The sequence below is a fragment of the Eutrigla gurnardus genome (genome assembly GCF_963514095.1).
Source record: "Eutrigla gurnardus genome assembly, chromosome: 21".
In the NCBI taxonomy this organism is placed as follows: domain Eukaryota; kingdom Metazoa; phylum Chordata; class Actinopteri; order Perciformes; family Triglidae; genus Eutrigla; species Eutrigla gurnardus.
In genome coordinates, this window is record NC_139932.1 from 13,127,365 (window position 1) to 13,154,558 (window position 27,194).

General features: G+C 43.4%; 2 protein-coding genes across 2 annotated transcripts; one reads left to right on the forward strand and one right to left on the reverse strand.

Annotated features, from left to right (window-relative positions):
• The first annotated feature begins 1,544 nt into the window (after window positions 1-1,544).
• Window positions 1,545-22,352, forward strand: lrrc17 (leucine rich repeat containing 17). The gene is made up of 5 exons (XM_084038699.1): window positions 1,545-1,842; window positions 9,204-9,582; window positions 10,082-10,580; window positions 17,624-17,779; window positions 19,940-22,352. The coding sequence occupies exons 2-5, from the start codon at window positions 9,310-9,312 to the stop codon at window positions 20,374-20,376; spliced, it is 1,365 nt and encodes a 454-aa protein (XP_083894825.1). The 5' UTR covers window positions 1,545-1,842; window positions 9,204-9,309; the 3' UTR covers window positions 20,377-22,352.
• LOC311032085 (ras-related protein Rab-19-like) lies at window positions 22,323-26,973 on the reverse strand. The gene is made up of 4 exons (XM_084038702.1): window positions 25,962-26,973; window positions 23,933-24,116; window positions 22,895-22,998; window positions 22,323-22,807 (listed from the first exon to the last, which is right to left on the reverse strand). Exons 1-4 carry the CDS (start codon window positions 26,154-26,156, stop codon window positions 22,619-22,621), a joined length of 672 nt encoding a protein of 223 aa, XP_083894828.1. The 5' UTR covers window positions 26,157-26,973; the 3' UTR covers window positions 22,323-22,618.
• Window positions 26,974-27,194: the final 221 nt, after the last annotated feature.

The window sequence follows — 27,194 nt, forward strand, 5'->3', positions numbered from 1 at the left end:
GTTATTGTGTGCGTGGTGCATGCTTTTGCAAGTGTTTGCATGTATGAGGGAGGGGATTACTCCATGTCCACCGCCCGCCGCTAAACAGACAGGTTGATTGTTTTAAAGCTTTTTGCAGAAAAGCCCCCCTGCCCAGGTTTCCAGCAAAGCTCCTCCCTACTGTCTTACAGCTGTCCATGGTGTAAGGGCCTCTCAAGCCGTTTGGAGTGTTTGGCAGTAAACAACCCGTTTAAGCCCGCGCGGAGTGATGGCCCTAATATGGAGCTGTTTCACTTAGTGTTGATGAAGAGACGAGAGGAGAAGCGGAGGACGGAGTGAGCGGCAGTGCGCGGCCGAGCAGGGATTCCTTGTCGTGTGCGGCTCCAGAAAACTACACAGAACGCGCCCTACGAGTAGATGAAACTATCTGCGTGGGAGCTGCTTTGTGTCAGAGGCCCACTGGTTCATGTTAGCTGCAAGAGGGAGGGAGTGTCCCGCCACTGTGGGACTCTTCACTGCTTTAAAAGTAAATATACAGACGTGCCGCAGTGCAAAACAACTGCACATCATTGACCTCCAACGAGACACCAGGAGCTCTGGCATGATTCACCACGGGGGCAGGTATCAAACGAGTATTTGGTCATAAATCAAAATGAAATATTGGAAACCGTTTAAGTCACGATAAAACAAAAAGGACATCTTTGTGGTTCCGCTAGAAGACAAATCACTAAGATTCATCCTCTGGGGGCCGTGAATGTCTGTACTTCATGGCGATCCATGTAAAAGTCACTGAGATGTTACAGTCTGGACCCAAAACAAAAGTAGCAGGACAGAATAGATCCCCGTTTACAAAGGCTGGTTCCACCTCTTGCACTTCTGGAAAGTGATGCAGACCAGATGATGGGTGGCAAACCACAAGTGTTGCCTGCAACATGTCGTGTCATCCAGAGGCCTAATAACAAAGGGGAGAACTTCCACTGAAGCACATGTTGGAAGTGGACCGAAGCGATGGGGGAAAAGCTGCTACGACTTACTGGGAGCATGACACCACACACAACCGGGCGGGCGAGGTTTTTGTCACCCAGATGCCCAATTTTTTTGCTTGATATTTTGCTTTCAGACACGATCTTCTGTTTCTTCCCATTTAAATGCATCAGTCGTCACTTTTGACCAGGTGCAGTGATTACATGATGTGTGAAAAGGTGAAATTCATTCATGCATAACATTTGTTTGGCCCCATTTGAAAAGGATTCCAACTTTTTATATGAACATTAACATGATATTAAGAATGATATATATTGGAGATGCATGACTTCTTCCATTTAAGACTCAAATAGGTGGTGCTCTCTTTTTGAATGTTTGGCTCTCTCGGTTCGTAAGGCCAGTTAGCAGCATATCCTTGAGGAAATCCATTGGTTTAACAGGAGGGGGGGGGGACCAGTGCAGGGTTGCAGCCCTCCTACACATGTGTAATGCTAAACCAGACACAGCCTTGTGGCTCCGTCGACTATTTTGCTCACAGTGTCTCTCTCTCTCTCTCTCCCTCTCACACACACATTCCCGGTACGATCCAGCTGAGTGGGTGAAAAGTAAGAGAGGCAGCTTGCATAAGGCAGTAGTCAATCACTCAGCAAAGGCAGAGAGAGAGAGAGAGAGAGAGAGAGAGAGAGAGAGAGGGAGAGAGAGATTGGAGAAGCTAGTTGCTCGTCCCTCACTCCAGGCTCAAAGTTTGTAGGCAGCCAGGCAGATTTTCTTGGCTTAGACACAGCGCTCATGACAGGATTAGGAGCCGGGGACGCGGGACCAACCGGAGATCTGCAGGTCCTAGTGGACGAGCCTGGGCCAGATTCTCTCCCTGCACAGGTAGGCACCGACACCTTCATATCATATAAGTGCATCAGATCCGTCCGTGTTTTTCGAAAGATTACTCAGCTGATAGCAGCAACAAATCCGTCGATCCTCCATGACACCATGTTTTTAAAAAAAAAGAAAACATTTTGGCAAGTGTTGTTTGGCACCACTGTTCAGTTCTTGATGACAAAATCTGATTCCCTGAAGGCTTGGAGAAGACCACAGCATGCTATTCTAATCTTGATGTGAAACAGTTGATTGAATCATTGAATCCACCAAAGAATGATTTCTGTTTCCTGTTTTTAAAACTTTTATTCATTTTCTTTTGTGAGTGTGGCTTCCCACTTTTTCTCCATTGGTAGGCATGCATACAAGTCCATTATAGTGAGAGTTTACCAAGTTCTTCATTTAAAGTCATTTAAAGATATGGTGCCACAAATGCAGCAACATAACACTAGAACAGTGTGTTCAGTGTCAGTCATCGATTCAATTGTCTGCAGCACGAATGTTGAAATTCCAAACATGTGAAGATACAAATGGAAAGAACTCCATCCAAAAGTGAAACAAATTAATTATTGCAATCATTACATTCATGTTGCATCTTTTGCCAGTTCAGTACTTGAGTTATTGGAAAAATAGGCTCTCCAAAAACAAAAATCTAATTTGGTGCTGGAGAAGTTGTGCCAAGTTTATAGAGGGCAGTCTGATGGTGATGGATACTGTAACAGAAATCAAACATTCAGCTGCTAATTTTAGATGCTGCTTTTGTAACTGGCTGGTGGGTCCCATGCGCCGCTTACAAACACTCACACTGCTATCATTAGGATTCAGTCGGCGACATACAGAGCTTAGCACCACTTATGAGGGGTTTAATTGGACTCGGTCCATCTTTGTGCTGTAAGGAACTCTGGATCATGTCTCCCTAATTAATCATTTTCATTGAATATACAGCCAACATCCTGTCAAAAAGCCGATTACAGACTTTGGTGTCAGTTGTGATTAATTTAGTCCGACAGCTGTTTTTTGCACAGATTTCCAAAAGCCAGAAGTGCTGCGGAGCTTCCTACATAGTTTGCATGTATACTTGCAAGTTTTTTTTTATGCCTGTGGACGCAGCTATGCATGCACATCTGCGCACAGAGTTATACATGCCCCCTGTGTGTGTTTCAGTAAAATTCCAGGCTCATGCAGTGCAGAGCGGAGCAACGTGTGGTTTCCCTTCGGAATCCTGCACCAAAAAAACAACAAAAAAAAGGGGGAAGAGAAAAAGCTTGACTTGCAACTTTACTCTTTAAGTTACGAGAGCCCCCTTTTACTTCAATTTCTGCTGTTTCAGCTCGCCGCAGTTACGTTTAAGTAGAACACTTTGCAGTGAGAGAGAGGGAGAGTGGGAATGGGTGTTGTGCCTGTTGCGTGTGTGTATGTTTAAGGTGCAGATGTGTCTGGCACCAATACAAAGCAATGAACATAGCTGGCTGGTGGGGGGAGACATCGAGTGTGTGTGTGTGTGTGTGTGTGTGTGTGTGTGTGTGCTCTGTTGAACATCTCCCTCGTGCTGATAAAACAGTTTGGAAGACACTTGAGATTTGTTCTTGATAGAAAAAGAGTAGGAAAAATGAAAAAAAAATATTACGTAACAGAAAAAATAAGTGTAATAAATCTGGCCCAGAAATGATAAACCTTGACACGCTTCGGCTCGACAGTACACATACCGTTTATATGACGGAAGCTGAGTGTTAGGAGTTGCATGGACTCACACGTGCATGGGACGGTGACCCCTTTTTCCAGGGTTGTAATAGCTATTTTAATGGTATGGACTCCAGAGACCAGCAGAAAACTGGTTTCTCGCGGCTCTAAGGAACACACACAAAGGCACACATTTGGCCCGTTTCAACCAGAAAGCTCTGTTTTCATTCCTACCACCTCTGTCCCTCTGCGAAAGCCAAAGTGGCAGTTTCTCTCTAAACTCTTTCCCCCCCTCTCGCCTCCTCTCCTTTTCTGCACAAATGAACGTGCCTGGTTTCAATTAGGCTCTCAGGGGTGTGTGAAGCCTCTCTCTGTCGCTTGCTCTCCCTGCATTCACACTATATTTTCTGTTTGTGTCATCATCTCATCCTCTGGTTAAGGATTGAGGACTTTTTTCTCCATACATTCTCTTTTGTTCTTTCCTCAAGCTCCTCTTTGTCTCTTTGTCATAACAAGCCACGGAACTTTGCACAGGAATCCAACAGAAACAAAGTAAGGTCAGCTAGCCGGGAGGAAAAGATCCTCACCTTTACACTCCCTTGTTGCCCTCTAGCTCTCTTGCCCATTCCTTCTGTAATTAAGTGCCTGACTGACCGAGTGACTGATTCCTGCATGCTCCTGCGTTTCCCTTCTTGTTTTCGCAGCCTCCCCTCCTTGTTCTCACTTACTCTATTAAACACAGTGGCCCCTTGTGTGTCTGAACCGTTTCCCCTGGAGGTCTGAACTCTTTCCATCCCCCAGTGGTCAGTCCAGTGTTATTGGAGCATGGAGATCCTCTGCAGGCATGCCTCGAGAATTTTTTTTGTAGTTTTATGACTTGTCTATTCCTCAGCCTGGTTGAGAAATCGTACAAATGGATCAATAAGTAGCAACATTTTTGGCCTCCTGGGGGCAACAAAATATTAAAGATGGACATATTATGTCACCATATAAAGCTTTTATGTCATCATGTTAGCTAAACAATTTCTGATTCGTACATCCAGCTTCGTTAGGAGTTGAGTTTCCGACCACTTCTGACCAGTTGAGTTCCTGACCGCTAAATGCTCTGCTATGTTCACCAGCTAGCCGCTAGCCACTAGCCGCTAACCGCGTCAGACTGTTATTTTCATGCTGGGCGGGCAGCACCCAGTCATTGTGTCGGAGCTCTTTCAATAAAACCAGTTGCCTACTAAAAACAATGTTGATGCCAGCAGCAAAGCTGCGGGCTGTATGGCCAAAACCACGAGCTGAAAGACACTAAAAACCCCATGAAGTCAAGAGAAACTGCCCATTTTCATGATTCTCCATTGGTTTTATTCACTGCGACTGACTTGTTTCACATAGACATTGAAAAAAAGGATTGGTGCAATCAAGGATCACATATGTTTCAGCGTCACCTGAAACCGAACTAAGTCGCTCTCCCTTTGCCAGGGGGAATTTCCCTTTCACTGACATCATATTTAACATCCCATGCAAGTTCAGCTTCTGACATCTCATCTGTAATTCTTTCCTTTCACTTTCTCCTTCGGGGAGTTCTTTTTTTCATTCCGAAACATTGTGGTGTTCAAATATGTGTGTGCTTCTTCCATCTGTGACTCTCTTCTCTCACCCCCTCTCCCCTGATGTAGGTGGGCTGTTATGGCGTTAGAGGCCAACCTGTCTGTGTTTCCTCTGGTCTGATGAGGCCAAATGACCCGTTCAAGCCGACGGAAAGACATACACAGACACACCATCAGTAGTTTGTGTGTTGATGTCTGCAGGATGTTTCTGATATGCATTTTTTTTATATATATATTCACATGTGGAGGTTTCCTTCCTCATACTCATTTGCTCTTTGGCAGAAACCTCCTCTCGGCGTGGCTAATGTCACCGCTGCAGTCCTTCCAAACCACCTGGTTAAAATACAGTTTCCACTTCGCTAATATACGTGCATAATGCATGTATGCGGTGAGCTACCGTAACTTGATCGCTAATGCTTATATCTTCCACTCTAAGGATTTAGAGTGAATGCCTTCGTCAAATTTCCACAGTGGGCACAAATTGAAAGAATGCAGAATGTGTTCCGTTTCAGATAAAGGTGCTCTAAAGCTAGTCCAGCAGGGAGACACATGATGTCCAGCTGGCATCGAGGTATAATTCGACGCTCCCTACCCGCTAGTTCCCCCGAAGCGAATTCCACACAGTGAAACACTGCAGACTTTAAGCATTTTATCCAGCGGTTTGTTTTGATCGAGCGCTCACTTGTGCCGAGTACTCGCCGTCCTGTACCCGTCTAAAAGTCCGACGCCTAAATTGTTTTGGTTTGAAAAGCCATTACGACGACTTAATACAAATAACGATCGTTCCGTTTGCTCACTGGTTTCAGGTGCAATGATACAATAAATGTTTCTGCACACTTGTAACTGAATGACTATCATAACTGATGACATCATCACCCTCTCGCTGTTAAAAATCCATTTGTCTGACGGCTTTACTGGCAATGCTGTCCGATTGCGGTCTCCCTGTGAAATCCACCTAATGTGGTCGGGATGTGAAAGTATTAAAAATTGAGCCAGAAATCTTAACAAAACATAAAATGTCTAATGATTAGCACCCTATATAAAATCCAAACAACAAGCTGTTAAAAGAGCGACCCCTGAGGCCTTTAAACTACACTCTTCACTAAACTGTGAACACACTGATAAATCTGTCAGCCAAACATAAAGCGCCGAAGGCTAGAATATGATTAACGAGATGGTCGGCAAACGGGGTTAGCTGACTTTTTCAGACTTGCTGTTCCGACTCATTGACCCTGACATCAGGAGCTAACGCAGCTAACCACGGCTCTGAAACATCATTACGCCGCTGTCCGTGGTTCTGAAGGTGCAGACGCTGTAATTACGACTTTTATCTCGACACCTGCCCTTCTGTCAGTTTGCTCTTGGATCTGTTGTCTCAAGAAAATAGCTACTGTTCATGGGGTTGCCAAGGGTTACCGATTGGGTGCTTCGTTTCACTCCTTTGTTAAGATGAACCCAACTGTCTTTGCTACCGTCCACCCATGCACACGAAGGGCAAACAAATCCACAATCATCTTTTCTACAAAGATGCCTCGGATGCTTCCTACAGGCTTTTTTTCCAAGGTCAAAGATGAGGGACATATTGCTACCACATTTCATGTCCAGACCAAAGTTTATTGTGGTTCAGTACAGATGGCAGCAAAAAAAAAAAAAGCAGTCTGCATAGTATTTGGAGCAATATCCTCAAGCCGTTCTGCTTGATGGTCACAGGGAGTTTTTCTTTGGGCTAGCACAGACTGACCAGAAGGAGCTGGGGGAGGTAATTCTAGACTAGAAGAGCTAAGTTGAGCCGGTATGGGCACGAGGTGTACCACAGGGTTGGGTTTGGCCTGAGTGGATTTGCCGTGGGCCCTGCTGGAAGGTGTCTTGGCTATAACAAGCTATAGTTTTCAAAGAAATGGCTGGACTTTTCCTGGTGAACAGCTGTAATGTGGAAAAACAAAAAAACAAAAAAAACAAGAATGGTCTAAATGGTTTGGAAAATGGTGCATCGACTATGGAGAGAAAATGTTAGAATACGTTTTGTTGGGGTTGTAGAGCGAGCAAGAGCGAGGGCGAGAGGATGTGTCTGGGTCCACTCAAGACCCCCTTTCCACGCTTTCCACCTCAGTCTAGTCTGCTGTTGGACTGGCACATGTCTCTCATCAGCTGTACAATTATGCAACACACACACAAGAACATGTGCTTTCAATTGATATACAGTACCCGTGTGTACCAACACACACATGCATCTATAAAGGCATGCTTGTACATAAAGACAGAAAGAGAAAAAAGACACACACACACACACACACACACACAGACACACAGAGACACACAGATAGCCGGTGGCTGAGAAGAACCTATTCATTTCCTGTCGGGAGTAACGGCTCAAAAGAAGTGTATTATTGCATGCGACGGCTGCCGTTGAAGGAAATCGAACTTTCATGTTCGCCTCGTTTGAGGCGATTGATTGTTGGACAGTTGAAGAGCGCTCAACGGGCCGAGAAACGTCTCCCTTGGTACATTCTCAGCTGTTTCTGTCCGTAGCTCCGCTAACATGCCCAGTCTTTAATTCACAATGGAACGACACCATCTGCATTGACGGGCTTGTTCCACTGTGTGTGAGGCTGCAAGGGGGCTGCGGTTTGGTACAGTTGGACTGAGTCAGCGTGCACATGAGCGTGTGTGTGTGTGTGTGTGTGTGTGTGTGTGTGTACGGTGTCTTGGCAGACCTGTGACTCACACTTGTTTAACACATTCACATCGTCAGCAGGCAAGAAGTCCAAACTAAGTGGCTTTGAGGCAAATAAAAAAAGGCAATCGGCATCATTATTAAGTCATAAATAAGCCACAAATATTCATTTTTGTGGTTGATGATAGTTTCATTGTTTGGTAGTATAATGGTAAGACAGCTAGACCGCAAGGAAGAGAGAGAAAAAACACAAAGAATGTAAGTCAGATAATGGTTTTAAAAGGCATATTTTCGTATTGGGTAAGGTGCTAATATGCAATGTGGTAGAGAGTTTGATGAGACGATTAAGAGGAGATGATTGATAGCACTTTCCTATTTGTCTCTGGTGGTTCAGCATCAGGCCTGGAAACTGGGAAACAGCTGGTCCGGCCTGCGTCTCAGTACCTCCGATTAACACATCCTATCTATTGTGTTTAATCCGGGGACTTTGTGCCAGACTACTCCCTGTCTGGGACTCGTTGCCAGGCTGGCAAGCAATGGGGGGCTCCGGGAAGTTCCTGTTTCACTCACTCACAGTCTTTATGCTAAGTTAGCTAACCAGCAGTTAGCTGTAGGTTTAAAACAGTCTAACTCCCAGTCATAAAGCAGATCAGAGTATTTCCCAATATTTTAAACTATTACTTTTTACATGTAAGAGGTGGTGCGGAAACTTATTGTAGTCCTCTTGTTTCCTGGAAACCAAGACCAGAAAAGTGTCAAACTATTCCTTTAACTAAGCAAGTTTAGTTCAACTTGTTGCAGATCAGATAACGCTCATTTAGACAGTTATTTTAGACAGCATATTATGGATCTGACATGTGACACTAAATGTAAGGAGAGGGCAGTTTGAAAAGATGGCAGGAAGAGAGAAGAGAAAAATCTGAGTCTTTTTTAAGATTAGAAACCGTTCGTTGGGGTATCCCTGAGAGAAAACTTTACTACAACCACATTTTGACCCATAACAAAACATGTTAATGCGTAACAAATGTCTTCTCTTCAAACTCTCCTGTTTCCTTTCACTCGACATCTCCGCTAATTCTTTCAACATGTGCAGTCTTTCCATTGTAAGATAAATCCTCATTTTATTTGTGAGTGAAATTATTTCGCCACTCTTCACCTTTTGACCTTTTAAATTCTCTCCTTCAACACTCCTCTGCCTTCGACTGACTGATAGCGTAGCAGCTGATCATATTCCTGGTGCAACCTACGGTAGCTAGTAACTCCGTCTTGAGAAAACATTGCGTAAACGACTATCTCAAAGACTTTACGGGACTTTGTGCCAAATAGCAAATATCTGTCAGCTAAATTGCTGTGAATTTGTATGAACTGACCATCGAAGACCCTTTTCCCTCTGTTTTTTCTCTCCATATACACAGCTGTGACTGGCCTCCCGTGTCCCGTCACACCAACCTTCCAACAACAGTCTTCTGAGGTTGACCTGATTACCGAGAGGCCTCCCTTCCTCACCTCCCCTCTCCCATCATGCGTCCCTTCACCATCCTGCTCCTCCTGCTGATCCTCCGGGCGGCTGAGCCCCGGAGAGGCCCTCGGTCAGGGGCTGTGGAGAGGGGCGCCGGGGGCCGCGTGCGGGGCAGAGGCAGGGCCGCAGTGATCAGACGGCAAGCTCAGGATTGCAAAGAGTACATGGAGGCTGGGGAGAAGTACCTGGACTGCCAGGACAGGCAGCTGACCACAGTGATGCAGGACTGGCCCAAAGACATTCACCACCTGCTGCTGGCCAGAAATAAGATTCAGGTACAGACAACGTACACCGCACTGCAGTAGGTGATTAAAGACTAACAATAACAATGCATCACAAAGCCTCTGTCTGACTGTAAACCCAGCCAGCTTGTTGATACCATGAGCATCTGCGCACCATTTATCTGGAGCCGAGTTCAAAGACAGACTCTCCAGCTACATATGGGTGTGTACATTTTTTTTTTTCCTGCACGTCTGAATGAACACACAGGATGTGTGTCACAGGTGCTGAGAGGAAAAAACAAAATGCTTCGCCAAGCGGGGTAATAAATAACGATGAATCACTTAAAAACGCCGATGGAAACTGTAAAATGTGTATAATTGAGCTTCCTTTTCAAGTTCAAAGGGTTGAATGAATGAGTAGTGAGGGGAAAGAATCAAGTGGATGTTATTTTATCTGGATCTTTGGCCCTGTTGGATTTTATGAGTCTGGGAAATCTCTTTTTGAGCAGAGTTATGAACACACAAAACCCACCAGTTTACATCTCCCCCCTAGGTTTTGAGGGACAACATGTTCTCCCAGTTCACCCAGCTGAAGAGCCTGGACCTCCAGCAGAACGACATCTCCATGGTGGAGGACGGAGCGTTCACCGGCCTCACCCGGCTCACCACGCTGCTCCTCCAGCACAACAGACTGACAACAGCCACAGAGGAGGTCCTGCTCCCTCTGACCCGCCTCACCTACCTCCGTCTCTATGACAACCCCTGGAACTGCCAGTGCTCGCTGGACAGCCTGGTCAGGACCCTGCAGGTGCCAAGCAACCGCAACATGGGTAACTACGGCAAGTGCGCGGGGCCCTTGTCGCTGAGGGGCGAGAAGCTGAGGAAACTGAACGTAGACTTGTTGTGCGCGGACGACAACCAGGTGGACAGGAGGCCAGGGGACGGAGAGGGCGGGCCGCCGAGGCGTCCGCCAATCAAAGTGAAGACAGAGGCCACGTCCATGTGCCACACTTACATGTTCCCCAAACCGATGCTGGACTGCAGCAACAAAGGTGAGACTATCAAGTTGTGAAATATTAATTGTAATAAACTGAATATAAAAGAGAAGACACATGTGTTGTGTCCACAGAAAAAAAAGGGTTAACTTAACAGGCCGAATATAAGGGGGAGGAGCTTCAACTCACACAAAGAGTCACTTTTCCTGCATTAGAAATGGTTCATTTGCAGCCAAACCCATGTAAAATCAATGTCACTGCGCGGTTGGCTGAAAAATAAAATTTCCTGGCAATTATATCAATAACAAACAGCCTGCCATGGCAGAGGAGTAGCTCGTATAAAAAGGTACGTTTGTTAGGTTTCCTCAGCACTCTCCAGCTTGTCGAGTGAAATTGAGCACAAGAGTTATTTTGCACAGAAGTGTTTGTTGTGTTAGGTTTGCCGTCTGAACTTCATTAGGGGGAGCAGGCTCTGGGCCGGTCATGGCCCGTTCTTTCAAAATAAAAGCTTGCATTTTTGCAAATATTGCATTTTAATCTTGCTTGACTACGATGCATTGTTTGACTACACTGTGGAGCCTTTGTGTTCTTGTGCGGTCAGTCTGTTGTGGCGTTCATGCGCCTCTCAGATTTTAACAACCGAGATCTATTGTGTTGAATTGTAATTTAAATCATGCGTTGGTTTACTTTTTTTGTGTTCTCCCAGACCTTTTAGAAAGGCAGTAATTACCACCAGCATCTCAACATGTTTGTGATTTCAGTTCAAACACTGAGTCAGCACAGTTAGAAAGCTGCAGCAAAGATGGAAACAGGGAGGCATCAGTCAATAATAAAGGGTGGAGAGAGAGAGAGGGAGCAATGGGGACAGATGGGGCTTCCTTCAGCTCTTCCAGATTTTCACATCTGGTTCCCTCTGTGTGTAAAAATGCCATTATGTGGCTGCAGTCACACAGGTTGTAACTTTTCGAGTGCTCCATAAAAACCATTGTAACGATGTTGCTTTTCAAAAGACAGACTGCAGGTTGGGATGACAATATCTGGATTTCTGCAGATGGATCATATTTGTTACAAATGCGGGCTCTCTATTCTCGCTGGCTCTCTCTTCCTCCCCTTCTTCCTCTTCTTCCTCCTAAATAGCATCCACTGTCAACAGCCTGAGCTGAAAGATTGTCTGCGTCCATGTTTCAGACCAAGTGAGCTCCCGAATTTTCAATGAGCAATTGAATGCATCTATAAATGGAGAGCTTATGCCTTTGACAGAAAGAAAATCTTTCACAGAGCCCGGAGAAGCCAAAAACCACACAATGCAGCGTTTGTGTTGTGGCAGCTTTTTTTCTTTTGACACATTTTCCTTTTCTTTGTTTGTTTTTTTGCTACAGTAAAACTTTTAAGTTCATTCTTCATCCAAACAGATAAGGTTTCTCTGTTTTCTCCACATTCTCATTCTGCCATCCATCTTCCCGCAACCTTTCTTCTTTTTTCTGTATTCTTGATAACAACCCTCTACATCCTGCCCCCTAGACCCATGCCCCACCATGGGAGTTATGTGATGTGTTAATGGTGCTTAATATACTGCAGCTGCTGTGCATGACATTCAATATGTGCTCTCTAATGCACTCTTGTGTAGTTATGCTGTAAGATGATGCCAGTTGAGGTTTGGAGTCTTTTCATTTTGTTGATTTCACTGCAGTTAAAGACCAATCTTTCCATTCGTTGCTTTGGTTCACGGTCCATCAGTTTGAAAGATAATCACAGGTAGATTATATCATTATTGTATTTTCTCTTCCTGTGTTTTCCAGTTAACTTTCATTGTTGAAGAGACCTCCTGTCTCTCTCGGATTATATGGAGCTGCATGACATTCTTTTCCATTTTGTTCCATTTTATGTCCCCCAGTTGCCTCCAAGTTCCAATTAATTAAATCAAGGGTAACCAGTGTTCTTCCAGTGAACTGAAATTATGCCTAAAAAGGTTCCCACAAGGTTTGTAAACAAAAGTTTTCCATCAGTGCATCATACCAAACCCTTTGTTAACCCTTGAGGTCTAACCACACGGAATGCATTTCCTTCCTCAGAAAACATCTGCATATCAGATTTTTTTTTTTTAATATTTTCAATCTGCAATTGATTACATCCATATTAACTGTCTTGCATTCACTGTCATTCATAATGCTAAGGTCAAATACCCTACGTGGTACCTTTAATTTGTAATACGTTTTTTGAGGAAATTTGATCAAACGCAACTTTAACTAAAAGTTAACAAACATCAACTAAAAAAAATAAAGTTCACACACACATGCTACAAGTCAAGCTGCCAACATTTGCACATAAAAATGGCAGTTTTGCAGCCTTGCACAGCGTTTAATTTAATTGCAAGACTGGCGGCTTTAAAAGTTAATTAGCTGCACACTATAACCCACACAAGGAATTTGACAAATATTACTCGAATGAGAACGGTCAAAAAATACTTTGAAGTTAAACTTCAGTTTGAAAATGCAATGAAGAGAGTGAACATGATGTGTGGAAATGGCACAAATATGGTTTTCTCTCACCCTGGAAAGTAAGTAGGGAATAAGAATCAGAAAACCCAATGGAAACTTATTCTGATCCGTCTCCAAACGCTATATATTTCCCCTTGTCCATCTCTTGTTTTTCTCCCTTGTCTCCATGTCTCCCTCGCTCTGGCTTGAAGGCTTTTTCTCTGAGGTGAACCACAGCAGATTTCAGGCTCCATATTATTCTCCCTGGACGCCAAACGCTCCACAGAGTGGTTAGAGTTAATATTGGAGTTCTTCAGGCTGTGTTTCTCAAAGATGGGACGTGGACTTGAGAGTTCCTCACGTCTCAGAAAAACGTGCCTTCAATTGACTTCTGTTTCAGTCTGTTTTATACAGTTGACACATTGTTAAACTCCCAGTATGTGTCCTGGTTAAGTAGTCATAGTGAAGCTATTTCACACACAATTCCTAATATTTTGAAGCGTCACTCAATACTTGCATGGAATTTTTACTGCACACCACATTTTTATTGGGAAGGGACCATGAACGCCTAAAATACTGAACATAACTGTATGAAATGACTGAATCTGGATATTGTATAAGACATGCGTTGGATGAGTTTAATTTGTTTAAAACCTGCCTTCTATATCGATGGCCTAAAAGAGCTGTCAGCCTCACATTGTTCAGAAATCTACTGGGTGGTAGTCATTTTTTGGCCTAGTTCTAGACAAGGAGTCATCGGTTTCAAAAGTAGCATAAACCCTCCATATAAACTTCAGGCTGTCCAGGCTGCTGTAAAGCGACATAATGTGTACGGTGAGTTGGCGCCCTCCCAGTCACACAGACGGCCACATGCACGATATTATGTCAGGCTCTCTCTGGACCTCCTGGATCACAGACAGCAGGCGGTTAGTCAGCAGAAAAAAAGAAAAAAGAATCTTCCATAATGTCATTGGAGCGCGAGGCGGAGAGCATGAATGAGAAAGAGGACAGTTTCAGTCTCAGCAGCAGGATTTCGTTGCAGACTTTTCCAGGCGCCAAGTAGCTTTTCCTACAGTAGTTTGAAAGTCCTGTCGACACTGGGAGCTGTACAGCTGTTATGAAAACTGAAACGGTTCAGAGTTTCCCCAAAGAAGTATTTCACGCTGAGGTGAAAAGGTTGCTGACACATTGTAAACAACAGAACATGGGAATCTGTTGTGACGTTATTGTGGGAAAGTTGGCAGTTGCCTCCACTGTAATGCTCAAAGTTTGCATGACAATAAGTTGATTACAAGTTGATTGTTTCCTTTATTTTACTATGAGTAAGTAACTGTTGTCACGGTGACAGAAGCAAAACATGCAATTACATGTCCTCAGTCCTGGGAAATCGTGCTTAACAGAGAAAAAGGGGAGGCCTATATTGTTTTTTACTTGTTTTTTTAACAAAGATGTAACTTCTTGTGCAGTCAAACAATTTCACACACTAACGTCTGCTCACAGGTCTTTGGGAGATTAAAAATAGTCATATAAGGCCTTTTATGGCTTCGGAAGGAGCTGCATGTAGTCTGTTGTCATCGTGAGTTAAAGCATTAAAAACGACCCTTACTAACGCAATATTATATTCTTTCATAGGGCCCAAAAACCCACCTGATATTAAATATAAACTAGTCACTGCTACCTCATGCTATCCAGCACTTCTAGTGTCTAAAATAATTAGAGTCCCAGTCGGCAACATTTTTTTTTATCATATTCACTGAAGCCGACACTATGGATTGAACAACATAAATCATCAAATCATAAATCATCATTTGTTTTGCAAAAATTGACAGCGCCCGGATCATCCTGTCCAATCAGCACGCAGGGCTGTGCGCCCGAACACACGAAACACGAACCCTCTCCCCTCGGGTCGTACCACTATCACAGGGGGGAGGTGGAGGGAAGTAGCAACACGCTTCCAATTCCTCGGTTAAAAACTGAAACAGGAGGTCCAAAACAACCAAAGAAAAGAAAACACAGGTGGAAAATAAGGAAAAAAGGAAAGATGGTGACGGTGCCCGTGATAAAACATCGAGTCAACATCGGACTGCGTTTCAAAGGTGGCGTGATCTAAGGGATTTCAAAGGGCACATAGATCGTGAGAGTTGTAAACATTCAAAATCTGACAGAGTGCCCTCGATCCACCGGACTTGCCGACTGGGACTTTAAGGAAACATCAATAAACGAGAAATTCCCCCTGTGAATCCATGGCGTGTCCAAACTCTATAAGTTAATTGTACTACGCACGGTAGACCCCAGTGTATTTCTGTCAGCATAATAAAAAATAAATAATAAAAGATCATCTACTTCCCTTTCTGCTGTCTAAACAATATAAAACATATTGCACCAGTTGTTCCAATGGAATTAGTATGAATGCACAGAAGGAAATGTACTGCACTCAGCTGTGTAGATTACTGTCCTGAACTTCTGCTAAACTATGGAAATATTTAAACTCTACATATTCAAACTATGTAAATACTGCTGTAGATGTATTGCCACATATAATCCCAGTGTTACACTAATGCATGGCCTTTATATATAATAATGGGACCTTCATAGGGTGTTTTGGCAAATGGCTGACTAATCTGCAGCAGAAAGTAATTCAAGGTTGGCTTATAAGGCATGTAACTCCATAATATAAATGAAATATAACAGCCATTGGTCCCAAACTAAGTGTATAGAGATGTTATCAGTCGAAAACACATAGAGAGTTTCTCTGGTCAGCACAAAGCCAAGGAGGGACAGATGTTCACGCTTGGTTCACGTTTGCTTTGAAATAACGACTTTAGCAGATTCAGTAAAAAAAAAAAAAATAGTTATGAATGAAAGACACATTTCCTGACATGTTCTCTCTCTCCTTCTCCTCTCTGCGTGCTTATTCAATATATCAGCGTTCTGCAGAAGCACAGATGTAGACGTAGGAAACAGTTTATCAGATAGATTCGCCCCATTTAAAATCACAATATACCCCGAAAAGCTCCTGATGAAATGTCTGAGACATGTGCAACATAACGAATATGTCCTAGTGGTCACAGACACAGTCTTAGCCTGGTGTCACTACTGAGTGTAAGAGATTATCCTCATTCTGTCTCTTAGGCTTACAGGATCTGTTTTGGCTCAAAAAGTGGAAATCGGATTTCTCACAGGGGAGCGTGGGAATTTAAGTCAAAATGCCAGCATTTTCCCCAACTTTTTTCTAAAATCTGAAACGCTGCTCAGGGCAAGTTGCACACGGGATTCCCTTTAGACTTCGAGGGCCGATAACGTGCAGAGGAGGCAGCGACATTTAAAAAGGAGGGAGTCCAAGTCTGACTCCCTCCTTTTTAAATGTCGCTGCCTCGTCAGCCAACACTACATCACATCACTGGAAAGAAAATAATGACATTTCCTTTGTGCATTGGCTACATCTGTGTGCATGCTGTATGTCTCCATCCTGTGATTATATTTTTCCTAGTCAGTGATGATTTATGGCACCGTGCCTTCATCATAACATGCAGCGTCTGCGGCGGTAGAGCGTGTGCATGCAGACTGCAATATCCGCTCCAGAAAAGTGTCCACAAGCATTTTTCCCAGACACTTATACAGTCCCTGTAAAATAAATACACGCAGGAAACGGGACCCAATGTATGTATGCATGAACCACACACATATCGTACACAATCTCTTTTTTTTTGTATCTGCAACATAAAGCAGTGATTTGACATCAAAATAAACATTGTAATCGCCACCTAAACACACGTGTTTTCTCTCATCTGCAACCTCTTTGCAAAACTGCTTGAAAAACAATCAACCCGTGCTCGGTATGATGATACAGGTTGCCGTGGCCACTCAGTTTTAAACAGAACTGCACCGTGATTGGTGCAGCAGATGTGACCTCCAATTTAGATGATTTGCATATTTTTACAGACTGACAGGTGAGACAAGACTAATAGATGTCAGAAGTGATTAAAGATCCATTAACATTTTTTTTTTTTTTTAACTTTTTTAGTAGATTCTGTGCAATAGGGGCCTTGACATGGATGTGGATCTCTTTACTGTCTGCAGAGAAGCTCCAGAGAATCTGGATTCCAGCTTCAGCTCTGTTGTTTCTAACTTTTTAGACAAAATGTGTTGATAGTGACCCTAACCATCCCAACATCATAGGGGAAATGCGCTCGAGCATGGGGTTTTTTTAATTTAAAAAACTTAAGAGGGGATCTGTTATCGAAATGGCAATATGTGGAGGTCGCTGTTTCATACATAATAGTCTTCACAGACACTCTCACTGGGGGGGAAATGTGTGCGTCAGACTGGAAACGCTGGAATGAGAATGGAAACACACCCGCCCCACCACTGAAGTGAAATAAAATTATACATGCTGTCACACTCGACTCCGTCTTGAAAACACAACCCACGCAACATCTTGAAAGTGTATGAAGCAGCAGACAGATGAGATGTCCGGCTCTCCTGCTGATTCCCGAGCTTTGCACTCCGTATTCTGATTCCACCTCCGCCTCGATCCTGTCAGCAGGATTACAGGAACCCACTCCGTCATTCAGGGAACCTTTCCCCGCTGAAGTGCGTTTCATTGCCTTTCTCTCTCTGCAGATTTGAACAACATCCCGTCTGATCTGCCGTCTGACATCGTGAAGATGGATCTGTCCACGAACACCATCAAACATCTCAGGCCCAAACAGTTCCTGCTGTCCAAAGACCTCAAGCTGCTCAACCTTAGCAGCAACAGCGTGCAGCGTATAGACACAGGTAACACAACTGAAAACACACACAGTGAATGAATTCATACGAATACACAGACAAATCCCTGTCCGGACAACGCCACGGTAGCAAACTGTCAATCACAAGCAAGCCACACCCTAAAGCATACCTTACTTTATCATCTATTTCACTCTAACTGAGACCATAATTTACTAAATGAAAATCAGGCTTGAAGGAGACTTGGAATTAGCGTGAGAAGTAGGGTCATTTTCTCATAGACTTCTATAGAATCGGAGGAGTCGCACCCTGCTGGCAATTAGAAAGCATGCAAGGTTAAGGCACTCCTGCATTGGCTTCACTATTCAGAACCAGAACATTTTGACACATGCCGTTGCAAACACACTGAACAAATAAGCTTCAAACATGGAGGACAATGATGTAAATACTAGCAAAACTACACAAATGGCCCGTTTAACAACACAACTAAATATACGAGTCTCAATGCTAGATGGAGCATGGGAAATAAATCAGGGAAACACAAGATCATTTAGTGTTGAAAAGATTAATTTGAACTGAATCTGAATAGCTGCTCTGAATAATAATGCTGCCCCAGCTACTCATGCTATTAAAAAAGGTGCAGACTCATTACTCTCCCCAGGCTAATGATGTCTGGGCTCATGTCTTCCTGCCCGGGAGGAAAATCCTTTACAAAACCTAGTAGTTTTCTTCATTAGCCTGCAACACATGTAAACAATCTACTGCAGCTCGCCACAGTGTGTTCAGGGCTGTACCGGTAATTCTGACGGCTTTTCATGTTTATATGCTCTTAATCATGTTCACATTTGCCGTTAAAATAATACGTTGAGAATTATTTTTAAAGAGGTTTGTTTGCCATGCCTTTTTTTCCATTCATGTTTCTTTCTCGCTCTGGTCACACTGGCACACGAAGTAGCATAAACAAAAGAGTCTGGCACACTTGGGATGTTACTAATAGACGACCTATTATTTGCATTAGTCATTCTCTGTTGGTTCCGGATGATGTTTGTGCCAGAATGCTGTGGTTTTTCCTCGCGGGATGAGCCCCAAAATAGACAAAACAATAATTTAGACTTTGATGGTTTACAGTATTACAGTATATTTGAAGGTCACTTTATTGCGCTTTCCTATGACTAACGGGAATTCATTGACATTTTAGGAATTCAGAATGTTGGGGCCTCCACCCATCTGGAACTCCAAACTCTCCAAAAAAGAAATCAATTTCTGGAAAACCCTCCTTGGTGTTACTGTAATTGAAACCAAAACAGCGGTGGACAAATATGTAGTGTGACTTATGCAACAGGGCTGTGATATAGCTATGGTGACCAGGGACTAATACATTGTGTTTATTTGTTATGGAGTCTTGTTGCAAGGAGAAGCTCAATCCCTAATTCATACCTCTGCTAAAGGCGGACAAGGGTTGTGTTTTTGTGCAAAGAACGTACGAATGCTGGAAAAGGCAGATTTTTCTGGTTATGGATCCACAATCCTGGTGGTCATGAAATGGAATAGTTCTTCATCTCATCCAGACACAAAGTCCAAGAGTAGAACAGGCTTCCTGTGGCTTCCTGTGGCTCAAATTAAAGCTAGCCCATTTGGGAGAGTCATGAGTCGGGAGATAACACAAGGGAGGGGACGGTTAAATAGAGACCTCCCTGATTGCTCCGTCCTTACGTTTTACTCTCCTTGAGCTCCATCTATTTGTTCCATCTTCACGGTTGGGTGATCAGATTGCAGTTAACAGCAATCTATCTGTTACAATGATTTAAAATGCTTTTTCGGAAGGATTATATAGTCCCGAGCGTCCATTCTTCTTTTTTCTTTCATCTCTCTCTGTCTCACCGATGTCTTCATCCTCATTATATTTTATATGTCCCACACACTCCCCTGCTTTTCTTCTTCATCCTCCTCTTCCCATTTCCCTCCCCTCCTCTCTTCCGCTCTATTAAGATCAAAGCCAGGCCCAAGGCTAGCGGACAGCGTGGAACAGTCTCCGCTGTCCCATTATTACACAGACTGATGATAACAATGTCTGGAACCTTTTAAGGCTATCAACAGTCACCTTTTAAACTCCAGTTATGCCCAAGCTATTTTCTATTCAAAGTGCTTTGGATACTCATGCAACACTATGAGATGCCAACTCATTTCGTCCTCTTTTCCTTCCCCTCCCAGCTGCGTTCGCAGGCCTGCTGTACCTCCGCGAGCTCGACCTCTCCAACAACAGCCTCCATCACTTCCAGTATGGTGTACTGGAGGATCTCTACTTCCTACGGAAGCTCTCCCTGGAGAACAACCCCTGGATCTGCGACTACAACATCCACTACCTGATCTACTGGCTGAAGCACCACCCGGGGGTCTTCTACACCGGCCTGATCTGCTCCGAGCCGCAGGAGTTCAGGGGCTGGCGCGTGGAGGATTACGTCAAGACCTACAACGGGGAATGTCCCATGGATAAACAAACTGGTGGGATGGACACGGGGCAGGGAGGACAAGGGGGGGCGGACAATGAGGCGCAGGAGTTGTTGGGGGAGATAGATGAGGTGCAGAGGGAGCCTCAGCACCTGAAAGAGAAGAAGCATAACAAGTTCGAGATCATCAGGCTGAGTTAGGATAGAGGTGTTTCAGCGGACTGGTGGGGTTTAGTATGGAGGTCAAAGGAGTGTTGGATTTAAATGCAGGCCTGTGGAGAAGGCTGAAGAATGGATTAATAAAGGTAGACTTAGTGATTTGATGTTTAAATAAAAACGATGTGACGTGTAAAAGTACAACGTTGGGATGAAATACATTGTCTTTTTTAGTACTCAGCATTTTCCATATTGTGACGATAACAGAAAAACTCATTTTGGGACGTTAACATTATTAGTTGCAATGTCGTATTGCTAAGTTTACCTTTAAAGAAAGGTTTAGGAGATGCCATTTTTATTTTTTATCTTTTTTTTTTGTAGAACATTCCAAACTCAGTCTGTACCAGATCTAATAGCCTCAAGGAAGACGTCGCTTTGAATTTCCCACAGGATGAACTGCAGGTGCTCTCTTTTTTTTTTTCTGTTACAGTCATTTTGATATTGAGGTCAGGATATACTTTTTTTTACCAAAAAGTAGTTTTTTTGGTCTTTTTTCTCTCTCTTTTTTAATTAATTAATGTACGACATTGTCTACCTGTTTTCTGAAAATAAACTTGGGATTATTTTTTGTGAAAATTTGTTTGGAGGGACAAAAAAATAAAAATGTAGGTAGACGTGCCGAACTCCCACACTGCCACCATGCTAACCACCAAATGAAAGGAGAAGCAGATGCATTGCATCATCTAGTAACCGCTTTAATGGAGGACATGCAAGCTTCCAGATACACCTTACTGGGAATCTACAAAGTGCATCACGGCGTATAATTATCAGAAGGTGTGCCCGGTGGCCTAAAATCAGACTTTAACTGCCCACAGCTTGAATTCCAGCATTCAAAAGGTTCAGCGTGCACCCAAGAAAGGAATCTGGAAGCCAATGGGAGGCGACACAATTAAATCATTTTCAACTAGCGCCACCCAGTGTGCTGGAGACCCACAACAGCCAGCTTCCTTCTCTTTGAAACTCTCATCCTGAAGAATTTAATTCCTTGTCATGGGTTTATGTCATTGGTTTATCAGAGACCATTTAAAACCAGGATGAAGCATTTCCTGCTGTCAGTGAAGGATTAAAAAAAACACACGCTGGTTTGCAATTTAGCAGAACCTTTTATCGCTCCAATAAAACAAGTAACTGAAGATGCATAAAAATGACTTCATAGCCATACATTTCCCAGCTGCCTGTCAGATTCTGGACAAGGCCACACTTGGATTGTTGCGTTCATAATTAGAGCAATGAGGCAGATTATGTGTATCAGTGTAAGAAAATAACAATCAGTGCAGGTTCTGCTTCAGGACTTCCAAATAGTGTTTAAATCAGGCCTGCCAATTTGGCACCAGCAACAAAGACAGGTTATATCTTCGACGTAAGCCTTGTCAGTTCATTTACTTCGACTGTTGTGTGGGTCGGAAGTGATTTGAAGTTTGGCCTTAAAGGTGATTTGAAAATGGATTTCCTGTTTGCTGGGTTGCATGCAAACTCAGTTAATTGTAGTGCAGATGTTTTATATCACCTCTATAACCAGTGAAGCTATAGGTTATGTGTAACGTCACAGTGCCCTCTAGTGTTCACAATTAAATGGTCAACAACAGGACGATTTAAGGATGTTATTATGGATTAATGACAATTTGAGACATCATTATGTAGCCAAACAAATATTTATAATTCACAACCTTTTGACTTGCAGGTTCTCCAGGTTTTTTTTATCCTGAGTGCAGCAGCAGAGGATCACAGCTCGTCACAGAGGCACTTGAAATACTCAGTCTTATGTGCTAAAATAACATCTATTCGTTTTTACCAGATTCTTCCAAAGTTTTTCAGGCAGTTTGAAGCATGAAGACATGTTCGGGATCACATGGTTGAGGCCAGCCGGTGTTGATGATGTGGGATCTAACCATCATATTCATTTTGATTTGGATTATTTTTAGTAGTGAAGATTGTTTTTGTTTTTTTGTTTTAAAAAGAAAGCAGGAAAAAAAAATTGTTGATCACCCCCTTCACCACTGTCTCTTACTCCCCTATTACTAAACATGCCCTGTCATTGTAGCACCAGCTAACAATTCTCTCAGGGCCAGATGAACTACAAATAATCTCCAAAAATTGGAGACTGTCATCAATGCAAACACTCATGAGGCTGTATTCCACATCCATGCATCCATGGCTCTTCTTCTATTCTTCTTCAACAGTTGTGATGAAAAGTGTCCTTCACTCTCTTGTTCATCTTCTTTTAAAATCAGCAACACGTTTTCTTCTCTGGTGGTGTGTAGGCGGCTACTAAACCCTCAACCGGCCGAGAGTTAGACCGGAGGAGGGCCCGAGGCGTGCCGCCGCCCTTCAGGTCCTCCTGTTGGACGTTGAGGCCGTTACGAGTCAGCAGCTCTCTGGCCATCATGACGAAGGCTTCTTCCACATTCTGACTCTCCTAGAAACAAGAAGATAGAGAACTTAAGATAACAATTTTAACCAACCACCTTCTTTTTTCTTGGCATGCTGAGGCACACTCATTTACCTTGGCAGATGTTTCTAGAGCAGCAAGTATGTCTCTGTCCTTTGCCAGATTGCAGGCTTCCTCAAACGGAACATGACGTTCCTCCTCCAGGTCACATTTGTTACCTGCACAGAGTCAATCACAGAGCTGAGTGATGCAAACGCAAGACCTCAAGATTACCTTAAATAAACTGTGCCGCACCTATTTTACATGCTACTAACAGCCAGATTCACCTGCTTGGCAATATGATTCCATTTAAGTTCCATTTACGGCTAGATGTTTTGTTTTAGGAGTTTTTAAAGTCGATCTGAAATTAAAAATATGCCTTCCCAACCATTTTAGATCACATATCTGGTCATAATCAGTGGTGTAGTGGTAGTTGATGAGGTGGGTGTACTGCTAGGTAGATGGGTAGGTTACAGAGGAGGAAGTGGGTATACTCTCCCATATATTCCAATGGTTTTCTGGCTGATAGGTGGGTATACTGTAAACCACCAGAAAAAGAAGTGGGTATACCCCGTATACCTGCGTATACCCTCCACTACACCACTGGTCATAATGTGCACCTATTTAACAATATATGCTGAAAAAAAAAAAAAAAAAAAAAATCCAATATATTTTTTTTACTCTTACGTTGATAAATCTGAAGTAGGCTCAGTGAAAAGGTAGTTGCTAATAATGTTGAGGTCAAGTTGCACACAATGTATATTTTATGTTTGCATTTTTTTTTTATCATTTTATGTGCTTCTTTGTAGTAAGCTGAGATAAGTATGAGTATTATTAGCATCCATACGGAGGGTGAAACGAGCTGTCGTGGCTCTGGTTTATTTCCCCTCGTATAATGTTCAACTCATCACCTCCAACAACCTTCAGGGAACCCAATGTGCCACAGGAAGCTCCCTGACAACCGACACGGACACACTGTGTATCCCTTTCCTCAGCTGGTGGAGATGATGTGCCACAAACTAATTCATCTGCACCTCCCTGACTCACTCTTATTGCAGGGCGATTGCATGTATCTTTTCACATGTTATTACAACGCATCACTTCCACACACACCTATGAGAACCAGCACCACGTTGCTCGCTCCGTAGAGCTCCACCTCTTTGATCCAGTGGTTCACTGAGTCAAAGGTGGGTCGTCGAGTGATGTCATAGGCGATGATGGCGCCGTGAGCGCTGCGGTAGTAGCTCTGGGTGATGGTACGGAACCTCTCCTGACCTGCTGTGTCCCACACCTGCATCTGTTACACAAACACAGGCGGAGGACGAGGAATCAGCTTCAACAGCTATATGGATTAAATACACGTGACTGTATAATGCACATAAACAAGAAAACGACAGTGCCAACAGCTGTTTACCAACAAACACACACACACACAGTGTCAGATTCCTTGTGTCCCTCTGCAGAATACTTCCCAAGCAACTGGCGGACCACGTTGGTAACGGCTGTCATAGCAACCAATCTTAACTCACCAGCTCAAAGTTGTTTTCAGCACTCGTGTTGATGGCTTGAACTGTGGATACTTACTGCATCCGGATGAGCTTAAAAACCAAATCAACGCCTATTTTTCTTTATGTTTTCTTAATGAAATAAAAAACAGCAGCTGGTATTGTTTGGATTTTAACCCACAACAATTTACCGTGTTACTTTTACACCCTTATGGTTATATTCACTGATTCATAAAAACATCACAGGTCGCTTCACATCGATTCCTCCTGAATTAAAGTTTTTTTTCATCTGCATTGCACTGAGAACAATGTTCTTTTTTTGCAGGAACACCCTGATCTGGAAGCTGTCCAGAAAAACCGCCTTCATTTAGTTCATTAATTGAGTCGTAATTTATTTTAATCACAGCCTCATCTGTCAGCTGCAGGGTTGCTTCGGAGCATTTGGGGTTAAGGGCCTTGCTCAAAGGCACATCAGTGGTGCTGATGAACCCAGATGTATCTGGGGGATTACCTTGAGGCCATTACTGCCCCAGTTGTTGAGATAAGATGCTGATTTTTTTTGATTCTGCAGCAATCTAACTGGCTTGTCAACAATACCATTCGTGGAGGTGTGTGTATGTATGCATGAGTGATCCTTCCCTCTGGCTAGGACGCACTACAGATACACCTAGTGACATAAACAGGAACATTACAACTTTTTGGATATATCAATGCCTTTATTTGATCATTCTGTTCGCCGTTCTTGAACTGATTTCAGTTCAGTTTTCAGACCAGAATGTACCAAACCGACCTCAGATGCATGCGGAAACAATCACCTCAACCATTTGGTTCCTCCTCTGACTTAATGGTGACACAAAGAAGTCATTCCAGGTGTATTTATGTTCACGCAACATTGCCAAGCAGAGCAACCTGAACAACAGGTCCTTCATGTGAGCAGGTGGTCTGACTGGTTTTGGACCTGTAACCATAGGACACCTTGCACACCTGTGTGGTGTCATTTATCCTAAAACCCTAAAGTTCATCACATTGGACTGGGGTTGCAGTTTCCAATTCATACCAAACCTTTAATGGAATATTTTACTAAAAAAGGGCCGACGCTACTGTCATACAGCCTGTCGTCGTCAGAACCACCAGACTGAAACCCCCATGATAAGGATCAAGGCTTTTAGCAGGCATTACTGGGGCGTAATCAGGGTTTCTGCAGGGTTGACCTTGTTAAATTTAAGACTTTTTAATACCACATAGAATCCAATTTAATACCTATTTCAGAGGCATACAGGGCCTTTAACTATGAACATATGATTGAAGTTGGTAGGATATGGCCTCCAATTATTTATTACTCTATAACACATTTAAGGGTTTTTAAGGCCTTTTAGGAAACTTGCATTTCAAGGTTTTTCCAAGACATGAAGATGGGCTGATCATTTGCACGTCTTAAGATCTTACAGTCTATAATGCCAAACCTTGACATTAATCTACAGTCACTTGCTGGAAGGCCCCATTTTGACAGAAGAATCTATGGCTGGTTGTAAGAAAAGGTCTATATGGGTGATTTGACTTTCCATCTCACTGACAGACACATGCCTTCAAAGACTCCACATGCATACATGTACCTCAATAAACATTAGAGTGCTAACCTTCACTTTCCTCCCGTCGATATCCACGGTCCGTACCGTGAAATCCACTCCAATGGTGTTCTGCTGCCTCTCTGTGAAAGTCCCTGACTTGAAATTCTGGACCACGCAGGTCTTCCCTACGTTAGAGTCTCCGATCAGGATGATCTTAAACAGGAAATCAAAAGAGTCATCGAGTTCAGATCCTTGGCTCAGCATGCTGGAGGTACAGTAGAGTCTTCTGTGGATGGGGGTGTGTCACAAGAGGAGGAAGTGCTCCCCTTCTATACCAAAGATCACTTGAGAGGTTTGGACTTTGAGACCAGGAGATGTTGTGTTATCTTTACACTTGACACAGTTGGCCACCAGGCAAGATTTCCAGCAGCAGGGTGAATGTAGTTACATTGGTCCATATGTAGCCTGTAAAACCAGTTTATGGTTGACAAAGTTGTGTTTGTCAAGATGTAAAATGGTGCTGTTCAACTGTTAGAAAGAGCCTGCAGTCCATTTACCTCGCCAAAATAAAAGGTTGGTCAGTTTAGAGTGCAGATCTAGATTGTGAAGCACCAGGCACACAATCTGGAAGAACCGACTGCACCTGTTTTCAGAGACAAAAACTAAAAAAGGTGCTTCCTTTGTAATTGTGCATTCTCTCTGGCTCGTGTCTCCAGCCACTTCAGTTTCTCTCTCCCCTCGTGTGCTCTTTCACTAGAACAAAACTGCCTCCGTCGCTGCCGCTACGTTCAGCTCCTTCTCGGATGTTGACCCACTTTTTTGGCCCACAGCAAAAGAAAGCACAGGTGCACATCCCAAACTATTTGTCCTCCGCAGGTTCTGGGTAGCCATCCACCAAAAGGGGAAAAAAAGGAACCACCTTCAAGTAAAAATATAATTTAAAAAAGATCCTCGTCTGTAATCCGGGTTCCTTTCCAATCCACCTGCTGTTCTTTCACACACGTGTCAGGCTTTTTATTTTCTTTCACCTGCTTCTCTGCCTCTCTGTCTCCTTCTGTCATCAGTTTTTCCTGTTCCTACTGACTTATAGCCTCCTGTGTGTGTGTGGCTCTCTCTCTCTTCCCCTTTCTCTTCATAGCACCTGGAAACAATAGAAACCCGTCCTACCTGTTCCAGGGAAGTAGACCAGCCCCTATTATGGCTGTGGGATCCTGGGAAATGCAGTCATTTTGCAAAAGGGCATCAGTCACACTCAAGCGGTGGAGTTTTATAACACTTTGAGATATCAATAAGAGTTGAACA